This window comes from Branchiostoma belcheri, unplaced genomic scaffold (assembly GCF_001625305.1).
Source record: "Branchiostoma belcheri isolate BF01 breed outbred unplaced genomic scaffold, Haploidv18h27 scaffold121, whole genome shotgun sequence".
Taxonomy (NCBI): domain Eukaryota; kingdom Metazoa; phylum Chordata; class Leptocardii; order Amphioxiformes; family Branchiostomatidae; genus Branchiostoma; species Branchiostoma belcheri.
In genome coordinates, this window is record NW_017802614.1 from 543,694 (window position 1) to 564,769 (window position 21,076).

Below are 21,076 nucleotides of genomic sequence, written 5' to 3' on the forward strand. Positions count from 1 at the left end.
AAGAACTCAAGTTTTGCTTCATCAGCCACAGTGTCCCAAAAGTTCTGTGGGTTTTACAGTCTGGGTTCAGCATACTGGAAGCAACTTTTCTTGTGGCTTGGCTTCAGCAGCGGTGTGCGTCTTGGGGCTCTGGTATTGAACCCTTCAGCATGAAGTGTGCAGCATGCTGTACCGCCTGAAACATCACTTCTCCCTCCAGCCAAGTTGTGTCTCAGGTCCTTTGCAGTAAGCCTGGAGGTTTTGTCCACCTGTTTTCTCAGGAATCTTGCTGTAGCTGATGAAATATTCTTCTTTCGTCCATGACCTCCCTGTGTGGCCACAGTACCAGATGCCTTGAACTTGCGAATAATGCTCCAAATGGTGTCTCTGGGAACATTTAGAACTTGGATATCCTCTTATATCTATTACCTTAATTGTGTAATGCTACTATCTCCTATTTAAACCTCTGGGACAACTCTCTTGCCTTCACCACTTTGCCAGCAAGAGGCATGTGAGCAGTAATGACACAAAGCGTGTAATACTACACATTTGGTGGAAAATTACACGATAATACAAATACTATGGACATGCACATCTTACCTCATTGCATTACTAGTGTTTTTGGACGTGGCATGTTAGTTGTGATTCTCCATAATCAACCCTAGCTGATGAGTTGTATAGGGGTTGAATAATTTTGCCACTTGCTTTTTGTATTAAAGTTGCCATTTCAGATGAACTATGAAATAATATTGACTTTTTCTCTGATATTAAATTGTAATTAACTATATGTTAATCACTTATATGAGTTAGGCATGTTCTACAGTTGTAATTTTCCTTATTTTGACAAAATTCCCCAAAATACAAGAGGGGTTGAATAATTTTGCATGCAACTGTAATACTGATTTGCATTCCTATGTTCAACTTCAAGCATCAAGTAATTAGTAAGAATCATGAAAATCCATTAGTAATTTTTTTTAGTTACGTTGCTTTGCTTTATCTTGATGTTTATTACTTAGGTCCATTTTGACCCTCTATATCCTATAAAATATGGAGTAGTTTAATGGAAATATATGTATTTTTGTCTTCTTTGCAAATCAGCTATGAAATTAAGGATTGGTACACAGTTGTAAGTCCCTTGTCTTCAGAGTTGTTACCGTTGTTCAGCTATCAATGCATTGGTTTGATTTAAAGTTTGAATTTCATTGTTTGAAGTACAAACCAGCCTGGTGTGTTGACTTCATGGCTCCTATCATAGCAGTTGGGGCTATCATTTGATGCCTAGTCCTATTTTTATTTATTTATTTTTTTGCAGTCGTTTCATATTTTTCCTGAAAAATCCGAGAACCAACAAAATAAGTTGGTGTGGCCTTAAGGTCTGATTAAAAAAATCAAGATGGTCAATTTTTACTCAAAGGTCATTGTTAGGGAGGTAAATGGTATATATATTTGGTATTTACTTGTAAATGTTTTAAATCACATTCCTAGATAGCAGTTATTCCTTAAAAAATCCTTTTTTGGTTTAGTTTTTACATGTAGATTTGGCCCCCTAGTCAAGACATAGACTAACCCAGCTTGTATATACAAATGTAGGCTGTCTGAGATCCCTTGCCCTGAAGACAGTGGCATGATTCATGTGTCCCGCTGTAAGGGCAGCGGAGTGCTAACAGGAGTTGAATTGGCAATGTTGAGGTCTGGGGAATTCCATCATTTTTGCGGGGGCCTCCTCAGGCCTTATTGTATAACCTGCTGATGATGAGAGCTCAGTGATGGCTCAGGCTGACCATGGCCAGGAAGGTGAGCGCTTTATTACCAAATCTTCGCATACAATCTACCATCGGCTGTGCAGTTTGACAGAATGACTGCCAGTATGGATGTAAAGCTTTCGTTATGCTCATGTTGGCAACAGAGATGCTCTTAAGCCACAAGCTTCACAACAATGTCTCAATGACATCATTACAAGCCCTGTCTTCATCAGTGGCTTGGACTTGTCATGAAGCAAATTAGACTAGCCTTGTGTCTACATGTACATCTGTATCTAACAATATCTACATTGCGAATCAGTGCATAGTTAATGGTGGATCTTGTCATAGCTTCATGGTTTGTCTATAATATTTAACATCCAGACATTTGTACATGTCAGACAGGCTATTAATTGGGGACTTGTGATGCATAAATGTGCTCCACATTGTAATGTGACCTGCAGGTTGAATCCTTGGCTTGAAGTCATTTCAATATCCCATATTCCTGACATGATAAATGGTCAGTTGGTCAAAATAAGAATACAAGCAGAAACAAGGTACTTCCTGAATGCTTGTATATTTTTTTGTCCCAAAATGATCCCTAAACACATCTTGGCAGCACTATATGTTACAGAAAACAAAATTATGATTATGATATGGGATTTGTGATATATGTTTTACTGCAGTATGTTTGCTGCATTATGCACAATGTCATTCTTTTAAATTAACAATTGCAATCATGTCCTAGTTCTGTCTAAGGAAAAACTGCTACTAGTAAATAAAGAATGGCAAAAAAATAAAAATAACAAACAGATGGGTGCCCAAACAAAAGATGATTAGATTTTGGATATGATGAAATTGTTTTAGAAAGAGTCAAATGTACAGAACATGGGCTGATAGAGTATCCTATTCTCGTACTGAAGAAATTGACAGAAGATTAGTTATCTTTATTCTCTGTCTGTTAATCCTACAGATATTTGATGACATGAAATATACGATTATGAAAAGTACAAGAGTATGTCTCTAGGGTGTTGGGGGAAGGATATTGGAATGGTGGCTTTAGGCACATACATGTAATATGTTCCTGCACAATACTTATATTTCATGTATATCAGACCCAAAGTTGCTTAAGATATATAACAGTTAATTACCAGTAGTGGATTGGTCAAGCGGCCCACCTGACCTTTAGCATAACACACCTGCTTAAACAGCTAAGTTTGCAGGTAAATACATTTATCCTCAGTTAGGATTTCTTCACAAAAACCTGTAAAATACTGTCAACTGTCAACCTATTTGGTATAAAGAATGGAGGATGCAGGGATGAGACCATTAGAATGTCAGCAGTATGTCGTCCCAAAGGCCTTGAGTTCCCCTATACATGTAGCAGGTGGCCTCATCAGGGTAATGGTGAGATGGCTGAGGTACTGTGGAAGGGTGAGGGGTGGTAGCAGAGGAAAAGGAGCTGGAATAATTGTAGTTATCCAATTGCACAAGAGAAGATCAGTTCAATAATTATTTTAGACTTGCGCCATTGATTGCTTAATTTGATTTTGAGTCAGATTGGGGTGTGTGGCATGATACCCTTCTTGGGTAAAGAGGATCCCCTTTTGGTAAAATTTTGGCATAATTTTTGAGCTTGTAATCTGTTACAGCATCTGTATCAATACTGTCAATCAATGTTGAGCCTAACCTCTCTGACCTTTCTCTCTGATATTTATGACCTTTATCGTTAAGTAGATTCAGTAGATTAATTGTTATGTTTCATTGTATTTTGTGTATTGACTATTGTCCCATTCCCAGGGCTAGCCATTTGCTATACTGATACAAACTATATGTCTCTCACAGCCAGAGCAGTAAATACATACAATTAGGAAGAAATGTGATTGTGAAGGAAGACTTTGAATCAGAATCCTGCCTTCCTGTAGGTGAATGGACAAGACGCCTCCCTGCAGAATGGTCTGGACGATGGGATCGGAGCTGCCACACAGGCCATGGGAGAACTCAACTTTGAGGAAGAAGAAGAGGAGGACACTTACTACACCAAGGACCTGCCAAATCATGCCTGCAAGTATGTATATTCTGTAATACATATTTGTTCCAATAATTAATCTTAGGTATGTGTGTCTGTCTGTTTGTGAACAGTATAATTTGAGAAGTCATGGATGGATCTTCATGCTATTTGGTATGTTGGTAGGTTGAAACAAATATTAGAAATGATTAGATTTTTCTTGTTTTTTTCCCTATTGTCACAGTAACAGCTATATTCGAGAGAAGCCACTGTAAAATCCTATACTTCTATCGTACCGTTCCCAATTTGTATTCTGGTTGCAAGTTGACTTTGCACATGTTGGACCCCCAAATGTCAAATGTCAAAATATAAGCTGGAAACAATGTATCAATTTTCTTCAGTTATGGAAAATTTTGCGAGCTCTGGTATAAGATACATGTTAATGACATATTCATCATTCTTAATGTTAGCTGGTTGAAAATTAAAATAATAGTGTGTCTGGGAAACCTAATTTCTGTTGCAGTCATTTAATGTGTAACTACATATACACACATGTACAATGTATAATGTACCTTGAACACTAAAATGTTGCAACAGTAATGAATAAGGTTTGTCCTGCAAAATATATAATATAATACAAAATAAATCAAGGAACTGGAAACATTCTCTAAAGAAAAAAAACATGAGAAAGACATTCCAACATCCACAGTAGTAACACTCAAGCACTGTCTCTGTAAGTATTGGTGCTTGTCTCTAAAGAGTTCTCTATTAAGAGAAGTTTCCAGTTACTTGATTTATTTTGCAGTAAGAAGGAGATGTTATGTTGATTGTGCCTTCCTCCTGCAGGTTTTGTGGTATCCACGACCCCAACTGTGTGGTGATGTGTGGGATGTGCAAGAAATGGTTCTGTAACGGCCGTGGAAACACATCTGGCAGGTAGGGCCAATCAGGGCTGCCTCCAAATTGAAATAGGCTCTTCCTGCTGCAGCAGCACCAGACAAATCTTACCTGCACCGCTCTGCTGGAAAATTAGATTTTCTTTTTGGAGCATGGATCAAAGTGGGAACTGTAACAACACCATTTCGGTTCTATATTTAGCATTTCACAGGCGGTAACACCTACATTTATGTACCCCTTACCTGGGCTGATGCAAGTTAGGCTCAGGTATAGACTGTACATTCAAATTACCTGCACATCTCCAATTTTTCTTGCACTAGGTAGTACATGTACTACTAGTATTTTGGACCTTGGCCAAACAATTTGGACAGAAGATGCACTATATCACAGAAGTGAGAACATATTGCCTGAATGATCCATGTTGTTAAACTAAGAAGGATATAGTAGTAAATATTTTGTTTGAAGTATGTATAGGATGGAATCTATCTAGTTGAATCAAAATGAAAGTTTGAAAGTTTCGTCAAGTTGAGATGTGTATATGATTATGTTTAAGCCACATCATCAACCACCTGGTGAGGGCCAAGCACAAAGAGGTGACCCTGCACAAGGACGGTGCCCTGGGAGAGACGGTGCTGGAGTGTTACAACTGTGGCTGTCGGAACGTCTTCCTGCTGGGCTTCATCCCCGCCAAGGCTGACTCAGTCGTGGTGCTTCTGTGTCGGTAAGTCCCGTTTCAACAAGCAGTCTGTTATTCTTCTGTTAGGGCTTGACTTCGTTGTTGGTTTAATATTTGCGGGGAAGCAATACAGTAACTGTAAATCACTTTATGTTTGCGGAGCAAAGGTTGGCAGTCAGAAAAATGGAGATTGCAGAACTGTACATTCGCAGCAAAAAAAAGTTGGCGAATTATTTGTTCACGGTAATGATAAGTTCACAGTTCAGAAGTGGCCACGAAAACTGTGAATATAAAAAGTACCGCAGAAAAATTGTGATTTACAGTATATGTGTGTTGAAATAGAAGGTTTCAGAGCAGATTGGTACTGAATGACATGGTTTTGTGAAAGACTTATTTCGAATTCTATGACAACCCCCTTTGTAACCACAGGCAACCATGTGCGACCCAGTCCAACCTGAAGGACATGAACTGGGACCAGACCCAGTGGCAGCCCCTGATCCAGGACCGCTGCTTCCTGCCCTGGCTGGTCAAGGTGCCGTCGGAGCACGAGCAGCTGCGGGCTCGCCAGATCACGGCACAGCAGATCAACAAGCTGGAGGAGATCTGGAAGGTATAGAACTAAGAACACTAGCAACATTTGCCAACAAATGCAGAATACTTCCTCCCATAACGAATCTGCCATCTCTGATTGCATTGGTCATGATGTACTTACTTGTATACCTAACAGGAAAACCCTAATGCCACCCTGGAGGACCTGGAGAAGCCCGGCGTAGATGAGGAGCCCCAGGCCGTGCTTCTGCGATACGAGGACGCCTACCAGTACCAGAACATCCTGGGCCCTCTGGTCAAGCTGGAGGCTGACTACGACAGGAAACTGAAGGAGTCTCAGGTACAGGATCATGCACCATGCAAAAAATTAGCTTTCTAACAGAAAAACATCCTAGAGAAAGCATGACTATACATGAGAATTTACTCTATACTGCCTAGAGGTTGCTTCTACTGAAAACAATCACTGGGCAACATTTGATCTGTATTGAGCCAAGTCTTCCCTTTTATTTTTCCTTAGACCCACTCCAACATAACAGTCCGCTGGGACCTGGGTCTGAACAAGAAGCGGCTGGCGTACTTCACCATGCCCAAGACTGACAGTGACATGCGGCTCATGCCTGGAGACGAACTCCGCATCAGGTATGAAGGAGAGCTGGGGCCGAAGTGGAAGGAGGTTGGACATGTCGTCAAGGTACAGTCAAGTCATTTTAAGTTCCCCGTACTTGGATTTTGTGCAAGAGTTTGTGCCACCTTTTGCAGCACTGGTAGTAATTGTGGAAGACAGAGCAAATGTTTGCAGGTGTAGTGATTTTCACTGTGAAATTCACAAACTTAAAAACACTTCCAATATTTTGAGATTTACAGTTGGCAAATTTCTGTTTACTCAGCACAGTCCTTTTTGTAAACCGCTGAACCATAAGAGTATTCGTATCTAAGATACAAAATTGATTCTGATTGAATTAGTCAGCTACCCATTCAAGTCCCTAAGTGCTGTTTTGTCATTTTGCATGCTGAAGTAAGTAGGAGCTTTGGTGGATATTTTTAAAAATCTTGTTCTGTTGGTCTGTGCTCCTAACAGATGTTGCTATATTGCTCACAGTGTATGTTATGTCTTCTAGGTTCCAGATAACTACACAGAAGATGTGTGTATCGAGCTGCGCAGCAATGCTGGAGCACCTGTTGATCTGACCCACAACTTTGCCATCGACTTTGTCTGGAAGTCAACCTCCTTTGACAGGTGCTGTGTCTACATCAGTTTACTCAGTTCTCATTTCAAGGTTTGGCTTAGGGATAACCAAACATCTTTCTATAGAATTGTAAGAATTGAAAGTTGAAATCTTTACATTACTTTTCAATTTTTGTTGTCCTTCACACTACAGAATGCAGGCTGCCATGAAGACATTTGCAGTAGATGAGACGTCAGTGTCAGGGTACATCTACCACAAGCTGCTTGGTCATGAGGTGGAGGATGTGGTGATGAAAACTCAGCTGCCCAAACGTTTCTCAGCTCCAGGGCTGCCTGAGCTCAACCATTCACAAGTCTACGCTGTCAAAACTGTCTTACAGAGGCCTCTTAGCCTCATTCAGGTAACTTATGGAACACTATGTAATGGTGGAATTTTTTTATTAAGAACTATTTCTTTTTCATTAAGTATTCTCACTAAGTATTTCTATGCAAAAACAATGTAGACCAAATCACTGTAACTCAAGTGAGAGCAAATCAATGTATTATAATTAGTAATTCTTTTATTTATGTTGTACAGCAGTGTAATGTTGTCGCTTTAATGTTATGTTTTGGAATCCAGTAAGATAAGTTGCTTTTTCAACTAATGGATATCACGATAAACTGTAATTGTTTTGTTTACTGTGTAACTGCAAGAAGGTCTCTGTTCCTGCAAGTGAGAACTTTAGAGACTGACCTGCTGGGTTTTTCTGCAGGGTCCCCCTGGTACAGGGAAGACAGTGACGTCAGCCTCCATCGTGTACCACCTGGCCAAGCAGAACAACGGCCAGATCCTGGTCTGTGCGCCCAGCAACATCGCCGTGGACCAGCTGACCGAGAAGATCCACAGGACGGGGTTAAAGGTCGTGCGTCTGTGTGCCAAGAGCAGAGAGGCGATCGACTCCCCAGTGTCATTCCTCGCACTCCACAACCAGATCCGCAACATGGAGAGGTCAGAACTCAACATGTACTTGTTTGTTTTTGCCTTTATTCAATCTAGACAAAGCTCTATTTGGCTGATTTTGTAGACTAAACCATAGTCAAGAGGATTTGAGGGCCCCATTTTTCAATTTGTTGCCTATTACATTATGAAAGCTGAGACTTCAATAATTGTACATTTGTACTTAAGATTTGAATGTGTAGATCTACCTCCTTTGATGTTCACAAAACCTAGCCTGGGTACCATCCCCAGTAGTATATTCGCAAACTCTATAACTGGGTCTGGACTTGCACACATATGTAGCGTCTGGAGTCTAAATATTCGTTCAGATTTTGAACGAGCGCGCTGATTGGTCCTACTCGTCTAAGCCCTTTTTTGGGTGTGTACATATTAGGTAAGGGCTGTTCGGATGTCCGAACGGCGACGTTAGCGTCCGTTCGAACGTCCGAACGCCTTATCATCAACATGTCCGACGGCGAACCGAACGCTAAAGCGCACATGATATAGCCGTAGTCAGTCTTTCCGCGATAAATCACCAACATGGCTGACGCACAAGCCGCTCAGCTCACGGAGGTTGATGTTGACCTTGCAATCACGTCCGTTTAGGACGATTTAGACGGAATATCGTCGCTCAAAAATGAGCAAAAAGATGCATTGAATAATTTCGTTCGTGATGTCTTGGGCGTCCTACCGGTAAAAAAAAAGAACGCACCGAGAAAAGGAACACTCGCGCGAAGATCTGTGTTTACAAAACAACAAACATCACTTGAATAATGCAGGTGCGCCATTGGCCGTCGCCTCTGAGGCTCAGCCAATCAAATGAAGCCCCGCTGCTCGGGCTAGCTCATTACGTGACGTCATGACCAATCGTTTTATATGTGTGCAAGTCCAGACCCAGTTATAGAGTTTGCGAATATACTACTGGGGATGGTACCCAGGCTACACAAAACCTGCAGTGTAAAAAGTTCAAAGCATGCCATTCACTACATGCAGGGCATGACAGAATTTTTGTTTGACTGTCTGATCTTGATCCCACGCAGCCTACCTGAACTGCAGAAGCTGCAGCAGCTGAAGGATGAGACTGGGGAGCTTTCATCAGCTGACGAGAAACGGTACCGGACACTCAAGCGTAATGCAGAACGTGAACTCCTACAGGTCTGTTCCATCACTTGTGTTGCATATTTTGCTGGTTTACGTTGTCAGTCTTCATGTCAAGCTGTGATATCTATAATAGGTTATAGCTGACTATGAAGTGTACAGAAAACTACCTGTACATAAGCTATACATTGTAGTTGTTGAATACTGACCAGTGTTCGAAATACCCGTCTGCAGTCTGCAATTTGCAGATAGATTTTCAAGATTGCAGAAGAAAAAATCTTACAATCTGCAATTTTGCAGAAGGAAAAAATAGGCTTCGGATTTAATAGTTTTCAATTAGCAAAGCAGTGGCGCTGTGAATAGATCGAAAACCTGCGCCGCACGAACCTGCCGGCGTTTTCCAGCAGACTGTAATGGTCCCATATAAGGAAATTTGGGGTCAAAGTTGAACGATTTTGACAAGGCGACGAAAGGCGACGATAACGAAATATGGGCACTCGCCATTTTCCGATGTTAGATTTCGTCTCCCAGGAGGACCCGACAACTGCCTCGGCAATTTTCGGCAGTTTTCGCTGAGCATTTCCCAGCAGGCAACACGGCAAAGGAAACATGGCTCCTCCGAAAAACCACACTCGCCTCGGCGTTAATTTGCCGAAATTTCGATGTTTTTCCTTGGTATTTTGCACGATTCAAGCAAAGAAAACAAGTTGATCCCATGAACAAAAGAGAAATACAGCACTGGGAACCTAATGGTCCGTTTTGTTGGGCGGTAATTTCTCATTTCGAGTGAAAATTTACGTGCATCACAGTTGTGACCATATGGTGTAAAATCAGTGATTTTCGGCTCGATCCGAACCAAGCACGGCCCGTAGACTTGTCCTTTATGATTTCTAGATGACTATCGGTACCAAAATACGGGAAAATATTGTTGCAAAATGAGAGAGACGGAGACTAAGGTAAACTTCTTTTATTTGAAGGCTGGATTTTCATTTTCCTGGCAGGCTTCTTTGTATGTAGTGATCATCAGTTATTCAGTAACAACAAATATGGATTTTTGTTCTGGTCAAAAAAACCGGTCCACCGACGTTTCGGTTTTTGTGGACCGGACCGATAAAATTTTACGGTCCGAACATATTTAAAAGAGTGATATTTTGAAGAATTTCAGTAATGCTACAGATTTACAAAGCTATACCATTATATATATATGATGTAAAAATAGGCATTATTGGTTTCAGAAGGTTGTAATATGGGGGATTGTGTATTTGCAGAAAGTATTTCCAAATTGCAGGACGAAATTTTGACTCTTCTGCAATATTGCAGAGCACTGAAAAAAAGTATTTCGACCACTGCTGACGATGTTGTGTTGTTTCAGCATGCAGACGTGATCTGCTGCACCTGTGTGGGAGCAGGCGACCCCCGTCTGCAGAAGTTCCAGTTCCGCACAGTCCTGGTGGATGAGAGCACCCAGGCCACGGAGCCGGAGTGCATGGTGCCCATCATCCTGGGCTGCAAGCAGGTATGACTGCATTAACATTGGCAGTACATGGGGGCTGATTAGCTATACCAGACATAGCTAATCTATATACATGTATACCAGATACATGTGCTGAAACTGATATACAACAATTACAGGCCATTCATTTCTAGCTTGTCAGTTATTGCTGCATTAATGTATACAGCTTACAACATTTTTTCTCTCAGATTTTTTTTGATAATAATTGTTGAAGTATATTTTTTATGAGAAAGATGCCTTTTTTGCTTAATGACAATACTTTAGCAGGCCATGAAAGATATGCAAGTCTAATGATGACATTTTGAAATGTTCCAGCTGATCCTAGTAGGAGATCACTGCCAGCTGGGCCCTGTGGTGATGTGTAAAAAGGCGGCGCGGGCCGGACTGTCGCAGTCCCTGTTTGAACGGCTAGTCGTCCTGGGCATCCGACCAATCAGGCTGCAGGTGCAGTACCGTATGCACCCTGCTCTCAGCGCCTTCCCATCCAACATTTTCTACGAAGGGTCACTGCAGAATGGGGTGACTGCTGGTAAGTCATGGCAAGGAATGTGCTGCAAGGACTGGTGATAGAATAGTGAAAGCAGGAAGAACAATTTTTCCCAACGAGCAACAAAGCATAGAATTGGAGGGTCCAGAAAGCAGCATTAACAATTATGCAATTTATGTTTTCAAAAGCAAATTCTAGCACATGATGGGTATGACAATGTGGAGCTTTCAATTTGGCTCCGATCTAAAAATTTGAAGGAAACACCATTCTTAGAATGATGAACTCTTTGATACAGACCAGTCTTGTTCTTTGCCTTGCAGCTGAACGCACCAAGAAAGGGTTAGACTTCCCCTGGCCACAGCCTGATAAGCCCATGTTCTTCTATGCCACCAGCGGACAAGAGGAAATCGCCAGCTCAGGAACATCCTACCTCAACAGGTGAGACTTCAGTCACTGACTGACTTAGTCACTTTACCAATTACTCATTGTCAGTCAACCGTATAATTATCTAATTACTTAACTACTCTTGAATCTTAGTAATTCCTTTGTCCTTTTTCCAGGACTGAGGCCTCCAATGTGGAAAAGATCACCACCAAGTTCCTACGGGCAGGGGTTAAGCCAGACCAGATCGGCATCATCACACCGTACGAGGGTCAAAGGGCATTTGTGGTGCAATACATGCAGTTTGGCGGGCAGCTGCATACCAAGTTGTACATGGTCAGTTTCTCCTGCCTTATAGCCATCAGGTTGTCTGTTGTGGAGGAGAGTGTATCTGACAGAGTTAGTATGCAGCCATATGAAATTTGCCCTGTAAAATGGATTACAATGTATAATGTAGATATTGGTAGTAATTTTCATAGGAGAGATGGCTTTGACAGGGAGCCTTGCTCCATCAAATTGAGAGGTTGGCAAAAGTTTAGAGCTGGAGATAGTGCTGAATTACATATGTAAAGACATGATTAATTTTGCTGGACTTTCCATTGAGAAGTGTGATATGAGTACGTCAGCAAAACTAGATGATGCATGTGTGATAGTTGATGACTGTTGTCCCCAGGAAGTGGAGGTGGCGAGTGTGGATGCATTCCAGGGACGAGAGAAGGACTTCATCATCCTGTCCTGTGTGAGAGCCAACGAGCACCAGGGCATCGGCTTCCTGAACGACCCTCGCCGACTCAACGTCGCCCTGACGAGAGCCAGGTGAGAGCAGGAGGCCTTTGAAATGAGCAATTCAGCAAGTCTTGATACAGATTGTCAGAAAAAGATTTATTTACAGTTGAGGTTTTGTGTGTACATGTCTTGTTTAAGCAGACTATTTTGTATATTATTTCAGGTATGGCATCATCATTGTTGGGAACCCAAAAGTCTTGTCCAAGGTAAGGAAACAACATTGATGATAATTTTAAATACAGACAACTTCATCAACCTCCAAATTTAAATGTGCATTGTTTGTAGAAAATGTCACTAATTACTAATTACATCATTACATCATGACTTGTTAATGATGGGTGGTGCCTATCGGTTCCTCCATGTACAAATGTAGTAATGATATATATCTCATTGGATGTCATCTTTTTCCCCTGTAGCAACCTCTGTGGAATAACCTGCTGGTGGATTACAAGGAACAGAAGGTGCTGGTAGAAGGTACGTGCTGGTGTTATGTTTGTGGACGCTGTTTTGTTGTTACGGATTCCCAATGTCTTGTACAAACCAGTCAGGAAGAACCTTCTATCCTGTGCTGTATCATTACCACTGCGGGTACCTGCCATCGCAACTTGTTTTAACAAATTGTCCTGCACTGTTTTGTAGGCCCCCTGAACAACTTGAAGGAGAGCATGGTTCAGTTCAGCAAGCCCCGTAAGCTGGTGAACCCGACCAACCCGGGAGGGCGTTTCATGTCCACCACCATGTGGGACGCTCGGGAAGCTCTCATCCCTGGGGGGGCATACGACAGGTCAGGGGCATTCAATGGAGGTCAGTCTTCTCATGGTTTATTCTTATTTTGTGTAATGAATTCAGTCTTGCGATGGTTTGTTGTTGTAATACTGTAATTTATCCTGATATTGACCCTTCCTGCCTTCCTTTCAACATTTTACCTATATAGCCCATTCAACGTACACATGTACCTGTGCTGTGTTAGCAGTATGTAGTTATGTGAGGGCAATATTCTCCTGTTGGTCATGAGTAGCTTCCTTCAGCCAATGAATGCAATATACTGTGTATGTAACTTACATGTGGTGACATACATGTTACATTGAGAGAGCATTAAAAGTAGGTGAGACTGATAGAGCGTTGAAAGTAGATGAGATCTTCTTTCAGTCAGGAAGCCATGTTGAACAGCTGATGAAGGTGGATATGACCTTCAACACACTGTAATGTGTATGTTGTACATGTCTGTGTGTAACCTCTCCAGGCCCAGGGTATGGCAGTAATGACTACTACCGCCCACACGACCAGATGAGTATGATCAGCAGTGAACACTCGCAGGCAGCAGGCATGGCTCTACCCATCCCTGTGGGGATGTTCATGCCTCCAGCTCACCCGCCTGGACCTTACTATGGGCAGGGTGTCCCAGGTTAGTCAGTACTGCTGTAGCATCAAGCTTTAACAAGATAAACTCACAGGAAAGGGTGCCTTGGAATTTGCAGTGTTTAGGAGCTGTATGTTGTTTGGACTAGCTTTCTCCACAATGGTTTCTGTGGCATGGTATCATTTGTTTATGGCTTAACAGCAAGAAGCTATCACTGGTTTGCCATGATATTTTTCAGTCTTTGCCTCTTAGTCTTAATAAAAGGATGCGATGTTGGACATGTAGACATGTATAGTATACCTGACCTATTTTTTCCAGGGAGACCACCTGTAAGTCGTGGGCCCAACAGGAAGGGTGGGCGTGGCCAGCGTCAGCAGAAGAACACCTACAACAGCTACAACTCCATGCAGAGTCAGTCCAGTCAGGTGAGCAACTTCACCTTACACTGTCATCACACTAGCACTCGTTTAAACAGATTATACCTGCTGTTTGGATGCACTAGATTTCAGAATGAGCAGAAAGTATTCTTGAGAATATGTACGTGAGTGTAAAACCTGTTTCCTCTCAGGATGCCTCCCAGCCGTTCTCCCAGGGTCCCCTGACCCAGGGTCACCTGTCCATGTCCCAGCCGTCCCAGATGGGTCAGTCTGGCCTGTCCCAGCCGGGCCTGTCCCAGCCCGAACTCTCCCAGGTAACCTGGACGTTCTTTGTTGTTCCTCTTCATAGGTGGACAGATTGCTTTTTTGGTGTTTGTTAGTAAAATATGCTATCAACAACCATGTGTTTCAAAGTAATTGGCTTAAGTTATGAAATACTGAGTACTTCCTTCTTCATATTTTGAAGATTTTTTGTCAAATTATTCAGCTAGGCACTGTGAGGGTTATGAATGTTGTCAATAATTGTTTTGTTGTTCAGCTTCATGTAAGGTGTGAAACTGCTGAAAAGGTAGAACGATAAATTAGCAGAAAAGCCCAGAATCCAGATTGATTGTTTATTGTAACAGCAACTAATGGTACCTCTGTTGTGTGACGTTAACAGGATAGCTACCTGGGCGATGAGTTCAAGTCCCAGGCAGATGCTGTCTTGTCACAAGACTCCACTTACCAGGGGGACAGGGCATACCAACACGCAGGATTCTCCCAGTATTGAGGTTTGTCTAAACCTAAATGCATCATCCTGATTGTTTCAAGTTACTATGCATCAAGAACCTTGTGAGTTCCAGGCCACTTGCATCTCACTCTGGAGAACCATTCACATAAGACTTGTCACACACAATGTTGACCTGGCGTTATTTGACCATAGGGGACTGGTACAAATAACTATGGAAACTGTATAGTTCAAAAGGAATGTTGGAATATATAGGGACAATACATTGTACATGTAGTTCTAGTTCTAATATTAAGACTAACACTGAAACTGTTGTGTTTCTGCTAGGAGTAAGCAGAGGATCAGGACGGAGAGGAGACCTCCTGAGATGAGGGGGAGGAGTGGCGGCTAGAGGAGGGGTGTCACCGCCCACACAGCATGGGCATGGACATACCCACAGCCAAACACAACCAATGTTACATCACAGTGGACCATGTGACTGTCAGAGCAATGACCAGAACCACTTGATGTTAAACCCTTTCCTATTGGCTAATAACAGAGCTTTCATGCCTTAAAGAATTGTTCAGGAGGGATAATGATACCTGCTTTGGGCAGTGTAACTTTTAAAAAATGTGTAGCTTTAAAGATATTGTCAAGTCAAGTCAAGTCAAGCTGGAAATGTAAGGAGTAAGGTGTAAACAAACGGGTAGTCCCCATGTGTACAACAATGCCAAGCAGGACCTGAGAAGACAATGAACTGAACATATCTTTGAAGTATGAAAGAGTCTTGTAAGTTCTTGTACCATTCACTGATCGTAGGCTGTTTCTTTGCCTTTTAGTAAAACAACTTTCCATAGGGGAGAAACCGTTCCTTCCCTGTGAAGGCAGCAGTGTCGTGTGTCTGTTGGGGTATGGCGATGATCTATGCCATACAGGGCTGAGTACTGAAAGAGAGGGTGTTCCAGAATGTAGGGGGGCCACGGGTAAAGATAGAGGATAACCCAATGACACTGTTATAAGACCTGAGTGTGTCAGGATTGAGGAGGACAGAACACAGCACGGGGTAACCGGTTACGTGCCAAAATACACAGAGAAAGCTCGAAGCTTAGCAACATGTTGTTGCTTACAACAGGCATGAGCTGATCCTAACAAAACCCACCACGTCCAGATGTGATCCAAGCCTGGTGTGGGTGAGGAGGCTGCAGCTGGACCAAACCAGAGCAAACAGCAGCAAGGCAGGGGAAACACCCAGGCAGGGAGGACAGCCTTCGGCACAGGGTTTACAACATCAAACCCTCAAGAGGCTTCAAACAGAAGATCCTGTTTCCATATCGATATCTGGAGCTCATGGCATACTGTTGGCCAGATTGGGAGATGGTATACAGCACTAACAGCTCACAAGGGAATCAGCTCAAAATATTCTTTACCACTACAAATCACATGTAGGCTCCCATGCTGTCATGTGAGATCCATGTGCGAGTAAAGAAACCAAGCACCTGACTGTGATGACACACCACCACCATAACCTGTGTGCACAGCAGAAGCCGTGACATGTACATGATTAACAACAATCCCTACATGTACATACTGCCATGAGACTGCACTACCTGGTCTGAGCAGATCACCAATTAGCACCGTGTGTTTCAAGACGGTCAATTGGAAGACCCAGACATCCACACATGTCCAATTACCTCAGATTTGTAATGCATGCATGTGTGTTATGCATTACACATTTCAAACAATCAAATCTTACATAATTACTTCATGAAGATAATTGTAAGCACGTAAACCTGACCGAGAAATGGTTTTCCTGTCACAGTAAGATCTGTCCCTGAAAAAGAATGAATTAGGCGTGACAGCAGGAAGGCGAATGTTATAGAATACCATTCTCAAATCTCCCAATAGCTGTGGTGAATTAGGAACTGTGAGAATTAAATGGTATACTGGCCCCCCTACTCTGGGTATTATAAACTGCACAGCAGTTAAATCTTATGTCTAAGTTCCATATCTTTCTTCTTCATTGCTTGTTTCTCAATCAGTTAGAAACCTTGCTGTCATGTTGTGTTCACTGTAAGATGGATCTGGCAGACAGATATTCTGTTTGGTTTACTCCTATGTCATGGTGGTGGACATTGTCTAGACTCCATGTTTTGTAACCAGCTGCATTGCTGATGTGTTTTGTGTAGTGCTAGTGCATGTACAACCAAGCTCAAAGGAACTGATTGTATTAATCAACTTAGGTCCTCTAAGTACTAGAATCCTTAGGTACCCTGCACGTAGGCTTTAACCTATCTGGAGCAACCTACGACAATTAAACAAAAACTTTGTAAACATTAGGAATGGTTTTCATTGCTTTTTTGTGTAGAACGTAGTGCTATTATCAATTTAGTTTTCGTGGTCTTGAAGATGTGTCGCATAGATTTATCTGTAAAGGTGACTTACATATAGTGTAGGACTGTGCAACCTGCACTCTTACATAACAAGCAGACAGCGTAGCATGATACATGTCAGTAGCCTGGTTCCTACTTCAGAACAGTCTGTACTGTGGCAGTACTGTGGCAGCTGGGCTCCATGTAGCATGCATTCAAGCCAGTCATGTTGGTAATGGTGTTATTAGTTGCACATAGTGTAAAGTTAATGCTTCCTCAACTAGAACATCCTAGTGGCATGCATTGCCTTTCTCAGAGTAATTTTCTGTTGAGTATTAAATAAGTTGATTACCATATAAACTTAGCCTATGAGTATCACAGAAACCCCATATGGCCATGGGGGCATACCCTTCCACTCCTGCTGTACCATGCCATACATGTATATTTCTTTCAGCCATGCACACCGTACTTTGTACATGTATTCAAGTGTCCTTACCAGGAATGATACAGTTTAATGCAGGTATTTAGATCTGGGTCTGGTTAGAGAGAATCTGTTTTTTTCTGCTTTAGGGAACTTTGTGTGATTGTTTAATTAAGACATTATGCCCGAAGGAAATAGGCAATGGCTACATAGCTTGCGTAACATCCTGAATTGACCATTCATGATCGACCAAACAAGAATGGGAATAACTAAATATAAAAAAAAACTTTGTGTATTAATGTATGTGCAAGAGTATAATTTGTATGCTTCATTATGGCACAGGTACAGATACATGTATTTGTAGTTTTCATCTCTTCTGATACATGCATGTCTTTGTTACAATGTGATACCAAACAGACATCTAGTGGCTAAACATTTCATCATTGTCATGTACAGATGTGGCAAGAAGTTATAAAACGGGACACAAGAAATCAACTTTATCATGCATGTAGGACTTTCACATTTTTATATGGTGGCATTTTTGTCCCAAATTTTGCTGTATTATCATGTTTGGAGTTTGGAGAATATACATGTAGTTCACCTGCACTATACATACATCTGTGTGTCCATATGGTTTTATCACATGTATAATATATGGATGTTCCCATGCTACAAGTGAACAATGTTGGAAGCAAAGCCAAGAGTCACAAGCCAGAAAGATGTGGACTCTTGTTGTGAAATATCTTTTGGGAAATTAGCTAACTGATTATCTTACTGGATTTTTTCCTGGCTGCATAACCGAAAACAGTTTTTTTTACTAATAACAATAAATAATTGTGGTGGGTTCAGGAATTTTATGTTAAAAAAAGAAGAAGGATTCAGCATCAGCATGCTCAGAAAGGGAAAGCCACATGTTCTGACACTCCTACATGTATGTCTCCACAAAGGGTTCGGGATAGGGTGATAGGTTGCTGGAACATACATGTACTAGTAGGTTGAGGTGCCAGAACATAAGGAGTGTTGGCACATAGTGGTTTTACCGTTCTTAAAGTTCCTCACATCTGCTGGGTGAATTCGTGTGTTTGGTTGAACTACATTAACCAGCATACATAGTATACCTAGTTTTGTTTCACAAAAGTAAAGTGTGCACCATTACGTGGTTTGGGATAAATATTTGTTATCACATCAATTTTATTGTCACATGATTTTGCAATTTGCTTGACAATATGGAGTAATCAGCCGGGGATCATTTTGTACAAAGGATGTCACCTTGAGATTGTAGTAATGGGTTCTGTTTTTGTTCTGCCATGTCTGACTCACTTTTGTCCTTGGTTGTTTGTAAGATGGCAATAAAGATTAAATTGCATGAAAACTTATTTGTCATAGTTGTTGATTGTACCATGTCAGTTCGTAGTACGTTCATGTATTTCTAAAAATGACTCAAACAGGCTACACGCTCTTTTTTGGAAGCTGAGGAAGACAAATTGTCCCACGTTTTCTACAATGAGTGGGTTTTGAGAGGTTAACAGGGTTGTAGTTTTCATCAGTAAACGTTTGGAAGCTTTGGTAAGTTTTAGTGGCTTCTTTAAATAGCTCTTTTCTTCCCTGAAAAGATAAAATGTATTTTGTCATCCATCGCTTTTGACATACAGTAGTTACAAAATATTTCCCCTCCGGGTAACTTTTTGTATCCCCCCTTTCTCAAGTTCGGTTGTATTATAAGGCCACACCAAGTAAATTTTATGGATGACGTCCTTTGGAGACCCTAAATCTAATGCGAGAGGGCGAAAAAAAACAAGAAAGGCCCTAGAAAACAAGATGCCTAGATTAGAAATATACTAAGAGACGGCAAATGTTAGGACACAAATTGAATGAGGTGACACAGTGTAACAAGCAAGAAGTCTTTTATTCATCATCAAAACAGCAATAAATCAGGTGGAACAGCAGTTGTCATCCTGTCCTGTTCTCGCGTCACGGGTTTCACGTCAATCTGACGATTTGTGGCACTGTCGTGACTCTTTTGTCATAGTTACAGGAAGCGGAATTTCTTGGGGTTTTTTTCTGCGAACAGGCCAAAATCAATGCGCGCGCGGACGTCATCCATAAAATTTACTTGGTGTGGCCTAAAGGATAATAAATGTGGTTAAGTGTAGTGCATTGAGCAAAAGCGACTTCTAGTAGTTCGGTGCCGGACTGCACCAGTATGTTGGCTCAGTTGCCCTATTACTGCAGTGACGTTTTAGCGCCGCTGTGGGGCACTTTTGATCCATGGCGATTTTAACGTGTCAGAACGAAGCAGGTTTCTCCAATAATAATTTTTCTTTTCTTTTACAAAAGATTCAAATTGGGACCATTCTTCCTATCAGCGTCCTAACTTGGTATTTAAACTTTCCGTGTCCAAAACGCAGTTATGTCTATGTTTGATAGACATAACTGATCAGTACGAAATTTTAGTTGTTACATCATGATTGTGGCTATGAATCAAACGTGAAAAAAATGTTGTGGAACTTGAAAATGGTGAAGGATAATGTTTCATCACCAAGGACAGACACGGTAGTAGTCTTTCTCTTCTATATTAATACAACAATGGACAGGCTTGACTGCTACTTTATTGAGTCTTACAGGGGATGGTAGTAAATCTCAAAATTCATTCTTTTTAGAACAAAAATAGCTTTGAACATGGAAGATTAACAAAGGATACACACTATGTTCTAGTGATTTTCAATGAACATATAAGAAGACTGAATTGGCTACCGATTCTCTATTGGTTACAGGGTTAAGAACAAGAACAATTCATCCAGTGCACACTAGGCTAGAGCAGATTTTATTCTCAAGGCGTAAATGTACATCTAAACTCCTACACAAGTACATTTGTACACAGCAAAGTTTACAGTAATATTGGCGTAGACACTAGCTTGGCATAGCGACCATGTTTACAGCAGTATAATCTGGGCATCATTCAATGTACCAGACAGTGAAGGGTTGCAAGAGGATTTAAACAGTAGGTTAAGCTAAGTACAGATGTGTTTGTAAGTAAGTCTTCATTGGCTTCCTTTGCAAGCAAGTGCTAGACTAGAAATTCGTCTAATACGGTGAGAAAAAAATTGTCATAGGAATTTATGATATATAAGTGTGGACCTCTCCTTGGTGCTGAACTCACCATCAGATACATGCATTGCGGTAGTGAGCGGCAATAATATTGTACTAGACGTTTTATTTGACACAACAGAATGCATGGAAAAGTGAATTATACATCTGTTTTAGTACATATATACAGTATATAGAAGCCTGTATATCAACGAGATCTTTATTTCATCAACACTTTTATTATGTTTATCTTCGCACAAAGAAAACATATTGTATTTGCTCTGTTTCTTCTTCTTCTTCCTCTTCTTCTTCAAACAACTAAAGCCAATGGCCGGGACGCCTGACACCATGGTAGCTGGCTGGTGTTGGGTTAGATGATGATTCGCATAATTGTCATCTAATTATTTCAAGCATCGCTGAAGCTACTTACACATCAGAAAAAACGACAATCCGTCAACCGGTTCTTGAGTTATCCTAC

The 21,076-nt window shown here is 41.4% G+C and overlaps 1 protein-coding gene across 1 annotated transcript in view; it reads left to right on the forward strand.

Moving 5' to 3' along the window:
- LOC109463046 (regulator of nonsense transcripts 1-like) overlaps positions 1–18,887 on the forward strand; it is a 22,221-nt gene extending 3,334 nt beyond the window's left edge. The window contains exons 2-24 of the mRNA XM_019759738.1: positions 3,644–3,786; positions 4,573–4,662; positions 5,177–5,344; positions 5,729–5,909; positions 6,027–6,188; positions 6,366–6,539; positions 6,967–7,085; positions 7,228–7,435; positions 7,787–8,022; positions 9,051–9,165; positions 10,481–10,624; positions 10,937–11,150; positions 11,429–11,546; positions 11,669–11,825; positions 12,163–12,305; positions 12,439–12,481; positions 12,692–12,749; positions 12,915–13,079; positions 13,519–13,680; positions 13,954–14,060; positions 14,204–14,326; positions 14,674–14,785; positions 15,070–18,887. Coding sequence (XP_019615297.1) covers positions 3,644–3,786; positions 4,573–4,662; positions 5,177–5,344; positions 5,729–5,909; positions 6,027–6,188; positions 6,366–6,539; positions 6,967–7,085; positions 7,228–7,435; positions 7,787–8,022; positions 9,051–9,165; positions 10,481–10,624; positions 10,937–11,150; positions 11,429–11,546; positions 11,669–11,825; positions 12,163–12,305; positions 12,439–12,481; positions 12,692–12,749; positions 12,915–13,079; positions 13,519–13,680; positions 13,954–14,060; positions 14,204–14,326; positions 14,674–14,784 — 3,141 coding nt within the window. The 3' untranslated portion in view covers position 14,785; positions 15,070–18,887. The remainder of the gene's footprint in view (positions 1–3,643; positions 3,787–4,572; positions 4,663–5,176; positions 5,345–5,728; positions 5,910–6,026; positions 6,189–6,365; positions 6,540–6,966; positions 7,086–7,227; positions 7,436–7,786; positions 8,023–9,050; positions 9,166–10,480; positions 10,625–10,936; positions 11,151–11,428; positions 11,547–11,668; positions 11,826–12,162; positions 12,306–12,438; positions 12,482–12,691; positions 12,750–12,914; positions 13,080–13,518; positions 13,681–13,953; positions 14,061–14,203; positions 14,327–14,673; positions 14,786–15,069) is intronic.
- Positions 18,888–21,076: the final 2,189 nt, after the last annotated feature.